The sequence below is a fragment of the Convolutriloba macropyga genome, chromosome 8 (genome assembly GCF_964194025.1).
Source record: "Convolutriloba macropyga chromosome 8, txConMacr16.3, whole genome shotgun sequence".
Lineage (NCBI taxonomy): Eukaryota > Metazoa > Xenacoelomorpha > Acoela > Convolutidae > Convolutriloba > Convolutriloba macropyga.
The window spans coordinates 62,585,361-62,604,568 of NC_134475.1; the positions used below are offsets into that span (position 1 = coordinate 62,585,361).

Sequence of the window (19,208 nt, forward strand, 5' to 3'; positions counted from 1 at the left end):
TCAATTAGTCTCATCAATGAAAGGTCTGTTGAGGCATTCTAAATAATCTACTGATTTGACTTGAAACCGAATTGTTCTAACAAATTTGACACTACTTATTTTCTAAAAATTGTTATAGATTTTTAGAATGTTCATTCTTTTTTTTGTATTGTTCTGTCCACTCAGTTTCATTGTGGAGAGCTCTAGGTGAATCTCATTTGAGTCACGTGTGGGTCAATTTTACAATTTGTTCATATCTAACGGTTTTCACTACTTCGACACAACTTGCTTTAAGAAAAATATTTTTTAAAGATGTTGACATCTTTTGTCTTTCTTTCGTTGTTTTGTCACTAAATCTCATTAAATATAGGTCTCATTAGCCTTTTCATTTTCAAAAATTGTTAAAGATCTTTTAATGACAGTCTCCGGGTTCTCTAATGAGTCATCTTTTAATATTCATCTTTTTCTTTCGTAGCTAACAATGTTCACGCTTTGACACGACTTGTTTTGAAAGGATCAGTAAATCTTTTTGTTTCTTTCCCGATTTCAGAATTGTTTTTCGTTGCTTCGCCGCTTAACGATTATTGAGAGTTCTTGGTTAATTGTTAATATTTTTTGTTGACTGTCACACCATTTTACATCGTAAGAACAGGTTTTTGCCAAAGATTTTTTGTGGTCCTTTTACTTTGTCTCTCTGTTGTTTTCTACAAATTTCGCGTTTGCTGTCTAAACTACCATTGTTCAAAGTGCTGTGGAACTTGACTTTTTTGGATATAATGACTTCTATAACACAATTTTTCTAAAATGGAAAGGAGATAAGTTGGTTTCAGATTTTTTGTAGTGTTCTGTTTACTTTCGTGGACGTCTTGGTATTTGATTTGCTTTTACGGGAGCTGTTTTTTTGAGAGGTTGATGCAGTTTTCTTCAGTTTTCTAGAATTCAAAGAATTCTAATTGTATTGGGTGGCTGTCGTTCACATAATCTTTCAAAGATCTGTTCACATGATTTCATGAATTTTGAAGTCAAATGGGAGTAGTGATTTTGGTCACGCCAAAACAGGAAATGGAGCGAAAAAGCGAGTGGTTTTGTGGCGTGAAGTTTATTCTCTCTAATTTAAAAGCAGAGTGAGCAAACGGTGTTTGAACAAAAATTCGCTTTCTCGCTAAGAGTTTTTTGTTCAATGCGGCATTTTGACATTGATTTTCTGTTTTTTTTTTTATATTTTTGATCTGATCTTTTTGAAAATGGGTTTCCCAATTCACTCATAGTACGTTCTAGGTCTAGTCAATGAAAATTCTTCGAATTGTGCGTCAGGGCTTGTCCTGCTATATTTTTAAATTGTATTTCAGTACTGAACAAAATTTTTTTCGCTTCTCATTTTGCCGCTTTTTGACATTTTGCATGAAATCATGACTTCTCTAGGCGAGTTTCATTCTTTGCTCATGCTGTTTATGACGCTTTTAAACAGCAGTTGTTTATCTGAGCAAATCAAAGTCAACAAAGTCTGTGTAGAAAAATAAAATCAGAAACGGTTTCTTAGATACCATATCTAATGCTTATTGGTCTTCTCATTTCGAAACAGGCGCATGTTCAACTACGAAAGGACATCCAAATAGTTGGCCCTTTAAATTTTTTTGAGGTCCATTCTAATTTTTTATTCAATAAGAACGGTGTGAATTGTAGTTGAGCACTTGCCGTGCTATGTTTTTTACTTCGACGACCAAAATATTTTGTTTCGCTTTACTTTAGTGGACAGCTTTTTAAACATTTTGTGTGAAATCATTTTAACTTGTGTAGGTTACACCTTTCTGTCATTCTGCTCAGAGTGTTTTTGGACAACAAGTACTCAGCAAAATACTCGAGAATCAACTGAGTCAGTACCGAAAAAAAAAAGAAATTAAAAATAGAACAGGATGAACCCAAAAAGCTATTTCAGATGCCCGCTTTGTTCTTTGAAGTCTTAGTTACTACCTCCGTTGCTTATTGGTATTGATACTAGCCCCTATTTTTTTCTCATTAGCAAACAGAAGTATATCCAACTACGAAACGACATGCAAAGAAATGAATTTCAAGAATGTGTTTGTACAAAAATCAATTATTCGGTTCTTTCAATCCCAATCGGGATTATGGGAATCAATGGTTGCTACTTCCGGCAATCTACAGGGTATGTTATATTATCCAATGACCCTTGTTCTTAGTCTATTGTGCAATCATACGGGATCAAACACTGATTCTCTTCGCGCTCTCAACTTTTTTTATTCAAGCACCGTTTGAACGGTATGAAGTGTACCTTTGATCTTCTTCAAAAATCTATTGCAGGATTATTTTGAATCTACTGCATAGTAGAATCTACATGCTCCTGAAAGGCATGAGTGCTGTTCTATATAAATGATTGGTTTTAGAGAATGAGTTTTTTTATTTTATCAAATTTAATTTGTATTTAATCCGAGATAGGTGCCAATTCTCTTACTTAAATGGCTTCATGGTTGATTAGTTGAGATTTCCAAAGTCAATATTTTTGTTTTCTTTAGAATTAATTTAATTCATTTGGTTTTTCTGTCTTTAACTACAAACTCGATTGTCGGATAGCAGAGCCGCAGAATAATTTTTTTACCATGTCTGATTTTTTGCTAACCAATTTTCCATGTTTGACCTAACTTGTATTCTGGTTAATGATAACTTATTTTTATCTATCACACGATTCCCATTTCTCTTTTTACAGATGTAAAGCTGACAGCTGAGATATTTTGTGGTGCTCATGGCTTTTTGCTCAGTCGTGTGGCGCCTTTTTTCTTGTTTCATCTTTTCACGGCGCTAGCCTCAAAAAAGTGGTTTTATTCACACGTTTATACCGCTGTTTCAACGGTTTTGTCGACATGAGATCATATCATCTACTAATTGGAGTTTTTTTACGTAGTTTTTTTAACTCGTAATTGACCTCATCTCTGATTGAGTTTTTAGGAGTGATAATTTTTCTATCATTTAAAGGTACTCTAAGCGCTATAAGGTCAATAAAGGGGTCCATAGCGAACAAAATGCATGATTTTTTTAAAAGAAAAGAAAAACATGAACAGTTTAAGCTTTTTGAATGAGTACTAAATTTTGCATTAGCAATTCTATCAACTCAATTCAATATCTTCTGCTCATTATATTCTGCAGCACGTGAGTCTATTTCGCAGCACGTCCCGCATTCTGCCCAGTATGCTTTCCTTGATTTTTTCAATGAGATACGTCGAAATAAGTTGCTTGACTTATTGCCGAAGAATTGTAATTCAACAGCTTGAGTGTCGAATTTGTTTAGTGCGAACTTTGAACTCTTATAACTTAAATGCGTTATTTAATTAGTTGGAGGTTTGTTCGATTATCAAGCTCTAGTTTTCAACAATAGATTTATGCTTTTTTAACAGTTTTGGTATTTAAGCTAAAATTGTAAATAAAAATGGATGAGAGACAGTATTTATATGAGTACTGTTATTTCAGTGTCTTTTTAGAATGGAAACTAGATACTGTATAGCATTCTAATTTAAAGCAAGCAGTGATCTTTGTCAAAGCGTATTGCGCAAACAAAAAGGTTCCCGGTGGAGTTACTATCCGGGGCCGAGGTTTTTGGATAAATTTTTGTAAAAAATGCGCGAATTCCGTTTTTTCGTCGCAATCACCTCATTTCTTATAAAAATTCACCGCATTTCTTACAAAAATTCACCGCATTTCTTACAAAAATTCACCGCATTTCTTACAAAAATTCACCCAAAGACCTCGACCCGTGTTGCCTATTAATGTTGTTTGCTTTTTGTGTAGGCCTCTGCGTGAGAGTGACAAACACAGACGAGTGATGATAGAAGTGTGGGATTGGGACTTCGCCACTAGGAACGACTTCATGGGTGCACTCTCCTTTGGAGTATCGGGTTAACTACTTTCGAGTCTTCCCCATTATAGCCCCCCCATGAAATTATAGCCCCCCCCCCCCTCCATGAAATTATAGCCCCCCCCCCCCCCCCATTATGGTATATTTACAATTATGGTATATTATGGTACTGTTATGTTTACTATATTTACTATTATGGTATATGATTGAGGTGCGCGGGCTATAGGTTATCTGACCACCCCAGTCGATTTCGAATGGTTATCTTGCAAGATTCTGGCAGATTCTGCCAGAATCTTGCAAGATTATGCGTAATCTTGCAAGATTTCTGCCAGAATCTTGCAAGATAACCATTCATTCTGCCAGAAACTTGCAAGATAACCATTTTTCTGCCAGAAACTTGCAAGATAACCATTTTTCTGCCAGAATCTTGCAAGATAACCATTAATTCTGCCAGAATCCTGCAAGATAACCATTTTTCTGCCAGAATCTTGCAAGATAACCATTTTTCTGCCAGAATCTTGCAAGATAGCAGTTTTTCTGCCAGAAACTTGCAAGATAATCATTTCTCTGTCAAAATCCTCTAATATATCCACTTTTTTGCAAAATATCCAAGATGAATTGATTAATGCGAGTAATTCTGACAGCAAGAGATTTGCCCAGAAGCTCTTCTAAAGTCCTTCGGAGAACAAAAAAATGGCAAGCCGTGAATAACAGTTCTCAAAGGCAGATTTTAATTTGTTTTCTTCAGATAATTCATATTTCTAGATTCAAAATCTATTTAAATTTATTATTTTTCTTAAAAAACACGCAACTGATTCTGAAGTAAATTTCTAGTCAAAATGAAACGTGTTGCATGAATGAGAGCCAATAAGAGGACAGCTCGACCCGAACGAACTTGCAAGAATCTTGCAAGATAACCATTTTTTTGGCAGATCTTGCAAGATAACCATTTTTCTGGCAGATCTTGCAAGATAACCATTTTTCTGCCAGATCTTGCAAGATAGACAGTTTTTGCAAGATTCTGGCAGAATCTTGCAAGATAACCATCTGGTCTCGACTGGGGCACTAAGCTGGGGGGGGGGGGGTATAATGGGAAATTCCTACTTTCCTCCCATCTCTCATGTTGAAATCCGAACCACCTTCCCAATTTAAACTCATTATATAAGCTGATTCTCTATTCCCTCAGAAAATGTAGAAAACCATCTAGATTCATAGTTTTGGTTTATTTAATCATTTATACTAATAATAGCTAGTCTGCCAGAAAATAAGATTTAGAGCCGAATAGTTACCGTGATCGGATTGGTCGATCATAAACATTACTTCAAAAGGCATTTTTTAAAAATTAAATAATACTTAAAAAATAGCAACATTGTGTAACGAAGGTCTATCCGTGGTTTTGAGTAGCTTCAACTGTCAACTTCAGAATTCTATCGTCAAAATGCGATGAAAAAAATTTTACCGCTAAAAACTGCAAAAATTTTCCCGAAATCTTTCAAAAATTTACCACTTGCAACGCATTCACCATTGAATAATCGGGCGCCTTTCAGTAAAAAAAATAATCAGTGCTATTCACCGCAGCTCTTGCATTATTTTTGGACAAAACGACCCGCGGACCGGAATCACTACAACAATTGATGTCCATTTGTCCATTTGTCTAAGTTTTTTCTGTTTCCTCCTGTAGGAAAGAAACCAAATGGGTGGGGGGGGAGGTACTAGTGCCCTAGACAATGTTTTGTCAATTCATGTTTGGAATAGCGAGGAGTTAATATGTGTTTTGCAGAGTTGTTCCGTGAAGTGACGGAGACTACGATGATTGACAGATGGTTCAAACTCCTCTCAGAGTCAGAAGCAGAATTCTACAATGTGCCAGTCGTGGAGGAGATCCAAGCTGAAGAGCAGAAGATACTTAAAAAGGTAGTTTCTGAAAGAGCATTAAAATCATGTCGCTACATGGTAGAGGAAATATATGTGAACACAAACTTGTAGGGCATGAATAAATAAAAACAAATAAAAACATAAAAGAAAACTATACAACATACTATACAAAAACCTCATTATAATTTGGTTTTTTAACTCAATGGATTATAAGTTTTAAAATAAAAACCGAAATTAAACCGAAAAAACCGGAAAAAAAACAAAATTATTCTTACACAGCTCAGAGTAAATACAATAAATTCAACGTATTAAAATAAAGTAAAATAGTTAATTATTGTTGAAAGCGATTTTTAATAGTAATAAAGTGAACGCTGATTGATTATTCTTGCTTTTACTGTTATCGGTTTTTCTGTTTGTTGGTAAACAGCTATAGATGAGAAGAGCAATCAGGTTGCAGTTAATTGCAATTTTCATACAGAAAAACTCCTAGAAAAACTCTTAAAACGCTCACGTGCACATTTTAAAATGCCGAAAGTCTCCAGTGCCAGAAGTCAAAATGCCAGAAGTTGCTACTTAGCCAGAAGTTGATTCCGTTGACTTCGTCATTTTAAAAAGTGCGCGTTTCGTGTTTTAAGCATGGTTAAGTGACTCTGCAGAAGTCACTTCGAAATTCTAACTCAATATCGGGAACTGCTTCACGATCCTCGATAAAAGCCAGAAGTTCTCAGGGACTTCAGGCAGACTCACTTAACCATTACTTCAGTATCAATGGACGAGTTGTTCACCTTTTTCAGCTCGCTGATATTTCTGACTAGTTTCTTTTCCAACCAACGTCATCTCAAGTAGCAAGCACTTCTGTCAATAACGACATTCTTGAGTGATGTAACCTTTTTCGGGGTTCGAGTTTTATGTGAAGCTGACTGAAGAAATTCAACCGTTCATTGACGCTGACCCGTGTGCCATTGTAAATCAGTACTGATTAATCATAATCCAATAGTAAAACGTTAAATCAGTACTGAATCATAGTGCCCCAAGATTAAAGTTACCTTACATTATGTTCAGACTAAACGCAGAATCGGTTTTTTTAATGAAACTAACCTGAACATAATAAACGTATTTTTTTCAGTGATCATAATAAAATCAAAATTTTGAAAATTTCGAAAAGGAGTTGAAATTTTTTCATGACGTCGTAGGAACATGATATAGAGTTTTGTGATCTAGCCTAATTGTTGTGATAAACTTATTAAATAGACGATAGAATGCCAGCAGCGGGGCACAAGTTGAATTTAGGAAATTTGGACAGCTCGTCCGTTAGATCAAATTGTTTTGTACATACTGCTCCACGTCTTTATTTTGTTGCTAGCCGTTCAAATAGACAAACTTCTTAACAGCTACAGATGACATGAATTGGAAACCTATCATGGAGAGACTTTAAATTCATTTTATTTTGATTTTTAAAAAAAATTTTCAAAATAAAGGCAATAATTTGTACATTGGCATGGTCTTTATATCTGTCTTTGTAATTAAAGTTTTCTTTTTTTAAGTGAAACTATATGAATGAAACCCGATAGTCAATAACGTTGCGAACTTTTCTAAAATCCAATTACCCAATTATATTGCAATTGTTCATCTGAGGTACATTAGTTCAAGCGAACTAAAAAACTTAAAAATACAACAAGGAGGCTCGATAATGTGCGTTTGTATATAAAGTTCTGACCCCGCTCATTCGCATTTCTGGCATAAATGTCTACCAAATGAGGAACATATAGAAAAATCCCAAAAAATCAGTATTTTTCAAAAAAAAATAGTGTGAACAAAAAGTTCGCCTTCAATGCAAATAACTCAGTGCAGTAAAAAATGCCACACTAGATTGATGAGATCAGCTATTATTAAGACAGCAAGTCAAAACGAACAACAAAATCAGACAACAGTAACATCAAAAAATAATTACATCCAAAACTTTGTGTCCAAGAAACTTAACAGCAAGGTCAAAATAGTGTCAGATAAACCTGAAACTAAACAGAACAAATTATAATTCACTAGAATAGTTCTAAGCCACTCAATAATAAAGCTTGGTAACAATAAGACAAAGAAAACAAAAAAACAGCAAAATTAGAAAACTTGGCTCAAAATTTTTAAACTAAGAATTTTAAAGTAAAGAAAACTATTAGATAGCGATTGAAAACATCCAACATGTTTATGATCACATACGCCTCTAAAAGAGGGTATTAAAACCTGTCTTCATTCTTTTTTGTATGTTGTTTTCAATGTTTTATGAGGTTACAAAAAGAACAAGAAATAGAGACAAATAAAAATTCAATCAAAATTTGCGAGAAAACGCTGTCGAAGCCGTAAAGAGATTTTTTGCCCCTCAAAATATGATCAATTTTGCCTTCGTCGAATGCCAATGATGTGATAAACGAGCTATCTTCAATGAGAAAAGGTATAAAGTCGACAAAAAAAGAGAAAATGGGAAAAATTATGTTAAGCTTTTGTATTTGTCGAAAACAATTATTTTCAAAGTCATGAAAGCCATAAGCTACAAAATAAAATAGTTAACAGGTTTGCTTATTCGTCCAAAGGAAGTGCTTGAGAGCTGTTATTATTCAGAATATGTCTTATGTCTACAAAAAGAGCGTCAAATTTAGACAAAAATAAAAAATTAAAAACTAGTTTAATTTTTTGCGAATAACGTGTGTCGAAGTCATTAAGTTCATAACAAAATACTTAAAGACATTGAATTGTTTACACTTGCTCTAGGTAACGAAACTAGGTAACAAATAGACAAAGGAAGAAAAATTAAAAGATTGTTTTCAAAGTCACGAAAGCCATCAGCTATCTACTCAAATCAGAATATAGGCTCTCTTAGTCTTCCATAAAAAGTCACTGAGACCTGTCAAAATCCAGGGAATTTAATATCATAGAAAAAACCTGTAAAAACTACAGTTAAAGACAAATGTAAAAAAAATAATTGAATTCTTCGAGAAAGGGGCGTCGAAGCCGTTAAAACCATGATCCTTGCCTTTAAAAATTTTTATATGCTCAATTGTGACTTTTTGGAACGCCAGGAATGTAATATGTGAACTTTCAACAATGTGATAATATGACAAAACGAGAAAAAAGACGTGAAAAATAGGGCAATGTCGAAAAACAAAAACAATTGTGAAATCTAGTAGTATGTATCGGAGCCAGAAAGCCATAACTTGAAGAGCAAAAAGAATAAATTTTAATTCAGTAGAAAAAAAGGAAGAATCATTCTTTCTTTGCTGACACTAAGCTACAAGTTTACCAAATTCAGAGAAAAATAGTGGCAAATTTCATGAAGCCGTTATTTATTCAAAAATCAAACATTTTTCGAAGTCAAAACGGCGAAAATCTTCCGAGTGAAGAACCTAGATGGATTAATTTGGAACTGCTTATGAAGAAAATTGGACCAATCAACACTGAGCTTTGAATTGAATAGTTCTTTTTTTTAATTAACTTAAAAAAGATTGAAAAATTGTAAAAAAAAAGACCGACTTATCACAATCCGAAATAGGTTTGGATTGTAACAGAACAAGATAGGACCAAAAACAGCTTTCCTATTGCTGTTTGTCCATTAAGAACACGCAATTGTTTCGAATGTTATAGATCAAGATAATTTGTAAGTTAAAAGATCATAAACAAATGCTGCCTTTTTGATAATCATAGAGTAAAGTTAGGAAAAACGGCAAAATTTTAATTCCAGAGTACTGTCATTGGAAGTGGAAGTAGGAATAGCTCCCCCCGTAGTCTACAAAGATTGTGTTAGTTGTTTTTGGGTTTTTAATTTCGGTAAATTTAATCAGGGTGGTCTAAAGAAGCTTATTTTGGGCAATTGTCGAGGAAAAAGGCTGAATTTTGAAATAATAAGCCAAATTTTTAGCCAAAAAAATTAATTCAAAATACTCGGCAATACTTATTGTCTTTAAAATTAGGTCAACATTACTATTGTTCACAATTTTTGTATTTTTTTTTTAAATTGACGAAATTTTGTGCAAATATTTTGGAAAATGTGAATAAAAATAACGCGAATCGGTCTAATATTCACAAAAAATTAAACCACGATAACTCGGTCTAGAAAACGAAATTCAAAAAATCTTTTTAATTCCATATTCTACACTGGATGGGCTTTTTAATGATACCACTCACAACTCTCTACGATAAATATATCGTTCGGTCAAAATTGTCTGAACAAAAAATAAAGCCCAGTTGAGTATATAGTTCCTCCCCCCCCCCCCCCCTCAAGAGGGGTCGGGACAAAAATTTAAGAAAGCAGTCATTAACGTTCGACCTTTCAGCAGCTCAATGTGTTTTTGTTGCAATTGATAATCTTTCTTTTCTAAGCGTTTTTTTGAATCTTTCCTCGTATTTTGATTTAAAATGCCGGTTATAATATTTCATGGAGTTTTTCAGTTGTTGACTAACAGTCTGTTTTCTATCTCTTGCAATCAATTGATATCCGAGAAGCAGACATTTAAATGATTCAGTTGAGACAATTTTACTTCGAATTTTAACGTGCTCAAATCAACCATAGAATTCTGCGCAGCTCTCGGGTCCCCAAGTGCGAAGTAGTTTTGTTGCAGTAAATTAGTGTGAATCATTGATTTGTGTTTCCAGTTGGAGTCCCTGGACAGACAGGTGTCCCTGGATGTTGACAGTCTGCAGGAGACCTCCAATGATGACTTCCATTACCTCAAAGTGCTTGGAAAAGGCTCCTTTGGAAAGGTATCAAAACAAACTCATATCTTTATAAAGTGATTTTTAAAAAGTAACTGATTAACCAAACTGACTTGTTATGGCCATAAAATTTCAAATTTACATTTTATAGATTTTGAAAAAAGTTTTTATTTAATTATTTTTTATATCCATTACTTTTTTAAGTAAGTTAAATTTTTGTAAGTTTGTTTAGATTGTTTTCAGTTTGTTTACGGTGTCGATGATTTATAAGATTATGATAATATGTAAAATTAGTATCCATGAGGCAAAAGTGTTTTGGGTTCACTAGCGGTCTCAAAAAACCAAATACTTTTTTGTGAATGTATTTTTTGGTAAAAATGTGTTCTGCGTCAACAGTGAAAAAATAAATCATGCCAAGAATGCAAAAGTGTTTCACGTTCTCTGTTAATCTCAGAAGAGTTTCAAATATTTGATTCGCTGCTCATGAATAATTATTGCAAAAAACATGAATAATTATTAAAAAATTAAACTATTGTAAAGTTAAATAATTATTAATAAACCTAAACTATTGTAAAACTTAAATAATTATTAATAAACTTAAATTATTGAAAAACTTAAACTATTTTTAATAAACTTAAACTATTGTAAAACTTGAGTAACTATTGTTCCAGGTGTACCTTGCGAAGCACAAAGAATGTGGCGATTTGTTCGCAGTCAAATGTCTGAGCAAAGAAGCCCTGATTAAAGACAACGACGAGGAGTGTGCTCTTCTGGAGATGAGGGTTCTGGCTCTCAAAAACAAGCCTCTCTTCCTCACACAGTTACATTCCACATTTCAGACATTTGTTAGTTAATTAGTGTTTAAGGTTTGTGAAGCCATTTTGGGGTTGTCACGGCTTTCTGGAAGTTTTTTTAGCAAAATTTTGAATAGCAATATCTTTTTTGGATAGCATATGTCAATTATTGTTTGGGTTTGTGTTTAAAGTACCGGGTCAAACATGTTAGTGATTAATTTCAGTGCTGATTGTACTATTCGTTCTTTGATTGGATCTGTTTTTTTTGTAAGTTTCATTTGCGTTTTGTTTCCTCTTGTCAAGGATGTTACATCCGTTTGTTTTTATTGGTGCCACGCCGCAAACCGAGCGCAGCTATATTGCAATTTTGGTTCTATTGGTTTTCTTGTTGTTTACTCATCTGACTCTCTTTTTGGTTTTACATTCTTCACGCTGAAAACAGCAAATGAGCAGTTTTGTTCACACGTTCATACTGCAATATCACTGTTTTTATGCTTTTGTGCATGACGTCAAATCTTAAGCTAATTTGTAAGGATGTATGATACCTCTCTTCTTAGTGCGTTCACCTTTTTCCTATCTTTTCAAAGAGGCTCTGTAGGTGCTAATGCCAAATAATGTATTATGTGAAGACTGAGTTATCGGGGCAATTTCTTTTCTAATAAAGGCTTCCAATTGTGATTTCGTGCTAAATTCTATTCCGAGCGCCGGTCCGCTCAAAACGCTCTTTTTCTGCTACAAGTTTTTAATTCGAGATGCAATCAACCAACTGAACTAGAGTGAGCAGAATTTACTTTAGCAGAATTTACTTTAGCAGAACTGAACTGGAGTGAGCAGAATTTCAAAATATTAAATGCCTGCTGTATAAATTCATCTCAATTCTGTATGTGTAAAATATACTTCAACTCAATTTTGTATATGGTTCTCTATATAGTGACCGTAAGTCTATCTCTCAGCTATTTCTCTATTTGACGGCTATGTTCATTAGACTGAAGTGTCAGTCATTGTCATCTTTTAAAAAAACAGGGTAGGAAAACTTTTGTTGCAACGCTTTGGGTAGCGGATGGCCATTTTAATGGTTTGTAAGGAAGTTGTGATTAATGGAATGTTATTGCATACTTAGCTGCTTTAATTCTATCAAAAAGCATTGTCAAAAGTTTGCTGCTTCTGATCAATTTGCTATCATTTGATTAATTTTTTTGAGAATGAATTTGAGATGAGAAGCCAGGTCTGGCGGGAAAAACTTTTATTTATATTTTACCAGTCAAATCAGATTTTTGGGTCCTAGAATTTTGCATATGGCATGCTTCAATTTTCCCTATTATTTAGAAACCCAACCTGTTGTGCGCACTCTTTTCTCCTACTGCTGAAGTTTTTCGAATTTTTTTTTCAATGAAAGGGGAATCTTATGGGTAATTTAAGGGGAAATTAAACATAAAATGGCTAAACATAAAATATGCACGAAAAAATTAATTTTCGCCAACAAAAATTGAAAAACGTCATCTGTCCAATTTTTGCACATCTTCTGTGTATCTTGGTCTCTTCAAAGTGCAACTTTTATCGTCCTGTGGATTTTTTCCCCGTAGGTTTCCGGTTATTTTTTTCATCAGCCGTCTATTTTTCAACTCCACTGTTAAATTTTTACGCAATTATCCCTTTTAATTCTCAATTTTTGAATCTACTGCGTAGATTTTTGTTGCATCTAAACATATTGCGTTATTCTTCTTCAGTATAGGTAAAATGTTTTTGTTGTGAGTGTTTAACATTTTATATCACAAACTGCGTCAAAACAAATGTCAAGACAAATGTAAAATGTTTAAGAATTTACATGTTGAGTATTTAAATTGTTCGAAATTCAAAACTTTGATCCTAAAGTTTTGTAATTTTTTGGTTGAAGACCATGAGATGCTTCGTAAAGACTTGTGAGAAAAAATTTGCAATTTCTTACAACCGTTAACCCGATAATCGATTGAAAAAACAATAGATCAAAAAACGAAAAATTGAGGCAATATTTTGAAAATTACTCATTGGCTTGATTTAAATTGTTCTACAGAGCTTTTTGAGATGGCCGTGCCTTAGTGGACCTTGGGACTAGATACCAGTCTACTAAATCAAGCATGTTGTTACGACCGAGAAAATTATGCGCAATGAAATGAATGCGTTTTTATGCGACTGGTCGATTATTTATAGTTTTCGATCTTCTCGATTTTTGCTTTTTGGTCCACTGTCATTCGATCTATTATCTTAGCATGAAGTTAGCCATCCGTACTCGACTCACTAACCATTGTTTTGCTCATTTCTTGAAGTTGAAAATATTATTCTTGTGCATTTCTTGTTGCAGGGCTGCATCCATGCTTTTATTTTTGTTTTTGAATGTATTTTTTCACAGTTGACCTAGTAATTGTTGTCTTTCTGAAACTTAAGTCAAACAAACCATTTTTCGTGCTCTCTGAGCCATATTGACGAAAAGAATTATTACGGTCAAGAAATTGATCAAATTTTGGATCTTTTCCGTTTCTGCCCCCCCAGCGTAGTGGGTGCATATTATTTACATCCCACAGACGCACGTGCCATATTTTTACATAATGATTTACTATGTAATGGCACGTGCTCAGTAACTGGGGGAGCATGACGTACTTGGGTGGGGGGGGGGCACAAACGGAACATTCGCTACCATGTAATTACTGTTACAACAATGAAAGCCGGAAAACTATGCTGCAAAACATGCACTTTTCGGGCTTTATAGGCAACAGTAACACCAGCTGCATATAACCCTAAATTATATCCCCAAATTGTGCGTTTTGCGGCGTAAGGAATGTGGTTTTAAGAAAATTTTCATTGTTTCCATTTGGATATATTTTAGGGAGGGGGGCGAAACCAGTACTTTCAAAGAGGAAATACGAAGCTGGGGGAGGGAGAGGGGGTGCTTATAATATGCACCCACTAAGCTGGGGGGATAAAGGAAAAAGATCCGAAAATTGGTATGTGAGTGTAGTGTTGTGTTTCAGGACAAGCTGTTTTTCGTGATGGAGTTTGTGAATGGCGGTGATCTAATGCGACATCTGTACACAAAGAACAAATTCAAGCACGAAGAGACTGTGTAAGAAATATGCGTGAATGAAACTTCTCAGTGCCCCCCCCCCCCCGGTGCCCTTTGACATTCAGTTACAAAAATAAATTTTTGATCTTTTCCGTTTATGCCCCCGCCCAGCTTAGTGGGTGCGTATTACTTACAATATTTTTACAATGATTTACTGTGTAACGACACGTGCTCTGTAACTGGGGGGTGTATAACGTACTGGGGGGGGGGGGGCACAAACGGAAAAGATCCCAATTTTTTCGATGTTCTATAGCACGTTACTACGTTCGAAAAAAGGATCTATCCCATTATACCCGCCCACCCACACACACACACCATTATGGTTTAATTAGCATGATGAGGGGAGGGGGGGGGGGGGGGGGGCTATACGTTATATGGCCACTGAGCTGGTTTTTCAGTTGCTGCTATTTTCATATTTTTCAGGTTCTACATTGCAGAAATTACAGCTGCCATTCTGTATCTTCATGAAAAGAATATCATCTACAGGTGAGTGACTCTTAATATCAATGTTATTGTTACATAAGTTCTAGTCCTAGTGACTGACTCTTATAATTTGTCGAATATGTGGATCTATTCTGTTTAAATCTTTTATGATCCCCGGGCGCACGTGCTATTTTCTTACATAGTAACGTGCTATATAACAACATATAATTTGTAACTGGGGGTGATAAGAAACACTGGGGGGGGGGGGGGGGGGGGGGGGACAGAATAGATCCCTATTTTTTTACATAGTAACGTGCTAGATAACAGCATATAATTTGTAACTGGGGGGTCATGAAAAACACTGTGGGAGGGGGGCGAAACGAAAGAGAATAGATTAGAATATCTATTATGTCCTCCCCCCCCCCCCACCACCACAGTGTTTTTATGCCCTCCAATAGCTTTTTATGTGTTCTCATATAGCACGTTACTATTTGAAAATAGCACGTGCACCTAGGCAGCGTAAAATTTAGATCCTCGCTAAGTTAGGGCGGACAGAATAGACTCCAAGAATATTTGTGCTTTGATTGCGTCTGCTTGTAAGGTGACATTTATGTATAAAATTGTAAACATAATAATCCGGATCCATTCTGTTTTGGCCCCCCCCCCCCCCACACGTTAGTGAGCTTATATTTTTTGCGCCCCCCCCCCCCAGGAGCACGTGCTATTTTCGGGTCTTTCCCATTATAGCCCCCCCATGAAATTATAGCCCCCCATTATGGTATATCTACCATGATTGGGGGGCTATAGGTTATCTGACCACTAAGCTGGAGGGGCTATAATGGGAAAGACCCCTATTTTCTTACATAGTAACGTGCTATATAACAACATATAATTCGTAATTGTGCGGCGTAAAAGACACTGGGGGGGGCAAAACAGAATAGATCCAATAATCCGATTTCCGAGTTCAGTGAGAACTTGTTTCATTATTGCAACTTAAACATTATCAAGAAACTTTTGATAGGGGACAAAAAAAATTGAAATTTGGGTTCTATTCTGAACCCCCCCCCCCCCCCCACAGTGTCCCCCCATTACAAATTATATGTTGTTATATAGCACGTTACTATGTAATAAAATAGCACGTGCGCCCGGGGGGGGGAGTAAAAATACAAGCTCACTAAGGTTGGGGAGGGGACAAAACAGATTAAATTCGAAACTAGTTCCCACTGGTCTATTTTGAAAGAAAACCGGTTCAATGAATTAATTGTTCCTGCGGTGCTAAATAATGATAATAACTTGTTTTAATTTGAATTTGTAATTTCAACATTTTAAAGTGGAGTTTTTATAATAATGCTACCTTTTGATTCATTTGGATTTTTTACCGCTGCTTTGACTAAGTATAATGAACTTCTAAGAAATCTGTTGTGAGAATTATAACAAAAGGATTGATTTTTTTCTGAAAATGTTTGGGGTTTTTGGTAAAAGTTGATTTGTTTTGCCTTTGAATTTTAATCTGGTTCTTTAGTCATTTTCGAGATGAATTAATGTTTACAATAAATTGAAATAATTCCATCAAAAATTTTTTTCCATTAGAGAACTATTGATTGCATAAAGTGAAGTGGATTTCAAAACTGAGAAATTTTGGTCTCGTTTTTCATATTTCTGAAATTTTCCAGTTTTTGGTCCGAAAATTGAATTTTCACATTTGTGAATGCAGCTCATTTGCTAGGATTCTGACCTACCTTCTTGTTTCCTGTTGATTCTGTTGGATTGCTGAATTAACTTTGTTGACTTGATTTTGTGGACCTGTTCATTTTAGACAATCATTACGGCGGTCAGATTTCTTCATTTTCAATTTTTTTTGGAAATGTGCCCAAATAACTTCTATTCATAAAATATTTTCAGTTGTCAAAATTGAAAGGAGCCGTCATTTTCAGGGACCTTCACTCCTTAATATTTAATAGCCGCGTCAGCAATTCCAGACGGCTATTATAGTGCTCCTGATTTTGTACAATTCAGAGAATTTGAATTGTATTGGGGCGCTGTCTTTTTTTTTAAGATCTGTTCACACATTTTCATGATTTTTGAAGTCAAATGGGAGTAGTAATTTTGGTCACACCGAAACAAGAAGTGGAGCGAAAAAGCGAGTGGTTTTGCGGCGTAAATTTTTTCGCTCTAATTTTTAAGTAATGTGAGAAAACGGTGTTTGAACAAAAGTTCGCTTTCGCTAGTGGTTTTTTGTTCACATGCGGCAATTTCACTTCAGTCTTTACTGTTTTTTTTCATTTTTTTGGATTGCATTTTTTTTCTAAATGGTTTTCCCAATCCATTCATTGTTCATTTTAGGCCTAGTTTTCTGTTAAAATCAAATTTACATTTCTCGCTAGTGGTTTTTTGTTCTCGCTACCGGCATTTTGACATTTGGTTTCTGTTTTTTTTTTATTTTTCGATCTGATTTTTTTAGAAATGGTTTTCTCAATTCACTCACAGTCCGTTAGGTCTAGTTTTCTGTTTAGTCAATGAAAATTTTTTGAGTTGTACGTCAGGACTTATGCTATGTTTTTTTACTTCGTCTAACAGATTTTTGTTTCGTCTTACCCTGACTTTCATGACTTTGATGACTTTTCATGACTTTGAGCTTTCAAACCGGGATGAACAGGTAAAACTCAGCGTGTATCATGTTTCATTAGAGGCCCTTAGCCGCGTTTGGTAGTCGTTCAAGTACTTAGATAGGTGAAGTTACTAGGAACTTACCTCACTTAAAAAATGACTTGTGAAATCACTTAATGAACTTTAAATTTTATGGCAATTCACTAGTTAAAGATCAATAGTGTGTATCTAAGTATTGCCCAACCTGTTTTCCCTAATTCTTGAAAATTAGAGTTTTGAGTTTTTGGATTCGAAGATTATTTTTGAAAAAGTTCCCTTAGGTCTTTTTCCTTGAAAATCCATTTTCATGTCAAATTGTTAAATGCAAGAAATTCGGGATCTATTCTTTTTTTTAGCCTAAACCCCCTCCCCCCCCCCCAGCTTAGTGGGCTTATATCTTTTACGCCCCCAGGCGCATATGCTTTTTTACATAGTAACGCTGTATAACAACATATAATTTGTAACTGGGGTGGGGGCGTAAAATCTTTGTGGGGGTGGTGGGGCGAAACAGATTAGATCCGAAATTCGTTTACCTACTTTGAGCACAGTGTTCCCTACAACCTCCCGTCCCGTGCCTGATTTCAATTCCTTTAAAACTGGATTTTTATCGCTACTCTTGTGATCCGATTTTGCTTGGCGTCCGATTTGACTGATCTCAGGAATTGGAAATTGTCTTCAATGGCACTATTGTGTCGCAGGTTATTTTCAGCTTCAGACGCTGCCACAATATTTACCGCTCAAATTTAAGGTCCGGATATAGAGAACGTTTAGTGATCTCAATTTTTAGGAAGACCCTTATGGAAAAATTGCTTCTTTGAGCTGAAAAAGTTGTTTGCATTAACTCAGAGACCGAAAATTTGATCCTCATAATATTCACACTTGGTCTTTCCGATTTAGACGCAGCAATATTTTTAGTTTTAATTTTGATTCTTTTTCCCTATAAAATTTTGCAAACCACACATACGTCGTATACTATACCATTTTTGCTTTTTAATTGCTTTACCCTTAAACAAGTTAATTCAAATCGGATATTACTAATCCGACTATTTAAATTCGATGTTTGTTTTTTTAAAGTTATCAGATAGGTCGTTTTGTTTTTTTTTTGAAAGCAAAGTGGCTAAATTTTTTGGCACTAGTCGACCTGTGATTAATCTACTGGCTACGACCAAAGCAAACCCCCTGCTGGCTGCGACCAAAGCAAACCCCTTGACCGTTGTTTGATAACAATTCGTCCGACGGTAGTCGGTTTTGGTTTCTAATCCAGAGTTGGGGCATGGCATCTAATAGATGTTACAAAACAAAAATCATACCGCCGTTCGCAGTTATCCCTAGAGCGAAGCGTACCCACATAAGAGAAGCAAATACAATCTATGGCCATCTACAATCCGATGAATTTTATGTTAAATTTTTTCCGTCTTATGCTGAGAAGGCCATGAAATTTTATGGGATACCTGATCTTTTCCGCTTGTGCGCCCCCCCCCCCCCCCCCACGTAGCATATCCCCCCAGTTAAAGAGCACGTGTCATTACATAGTAAATCATCATGTTATGGCACGTGCGTTTGGGGTGCAAATAATATGTACACACTAAGCTGGGGGGCACAATCGGAAAGGATCCTGGATACCTAATCTAGTCACGACTTTTTATAGTCATAAAACGCCCTTAATATTTAACAATAAAAAATCGTGACTAGATTAGGTATCCAATCCAGGATCCTTTCCGATTGTGCCCCCCAGCTTAGTGTGTACATATTAATTGCACCCCAAACGCACGTGCCATAACATGATGATTTACTATGTAATGACACGTGCTCTTTAACTGGGGGGAGCATA

At 35.3% G+C, this 19,208-nt stretch overlaps 2 protein-coding genes across 6 annotated transcripts in view; both read left to right on the forward strand.

Annotated features, from left to right (window-relative positions):
• Positions 1-19,208, forward strand: part of LOC142344914 (protein kinase C-like) — a 165,849-nt gene that overhangs the window by 122,241 nt on the left and 24,400 nt on the right. For all 5 annotated transcript variants that reach the window (XM_075396973.1, XM_075396974.1, XM_075396977.1 and 2 more), the window contains 6 exons: positions 3,778-3,884; positions 5,625-5,758; positions 10,358-10,465; positions 11,089-11,262; positions 14,217-14,308; positions 14,732-14,794. In XM_075396973.1, the coding sequence (XP_075253088.1) occupies positions 3,778-3,884; positions 5,625-5,758; positions 10,358-10,465; positions 11,089-11,262; positions 14,217-14,308; positions 14,732-14,794 (678 nt within the window). The remainder of the gene's footprint in view (positions 1-3,777; positions 3,885-5,624; positions 5,759-10,357; positions 10,466-11,088; positions 11,263-14,216; positions 14,309-14,731; positions 14,795-19,208) is intronic.
• LOC142344913 (26S proteasome non-ATPase regulatory subunit 1-like) overlaps positions 6,950-19,208 on the forward strand; it is a 628,982-nt gene continuing 616,723 nt past the window's right edge. Inside the window, exon 1 of the mRNA XM_075396972.1 lies at positions 6,950-6,968. The gene's annotated coding sequence lies outside the window, so the exon portion shown is untranslated. The remainder of the gene's footprint in view (positions 6,969-19,208) is intronic.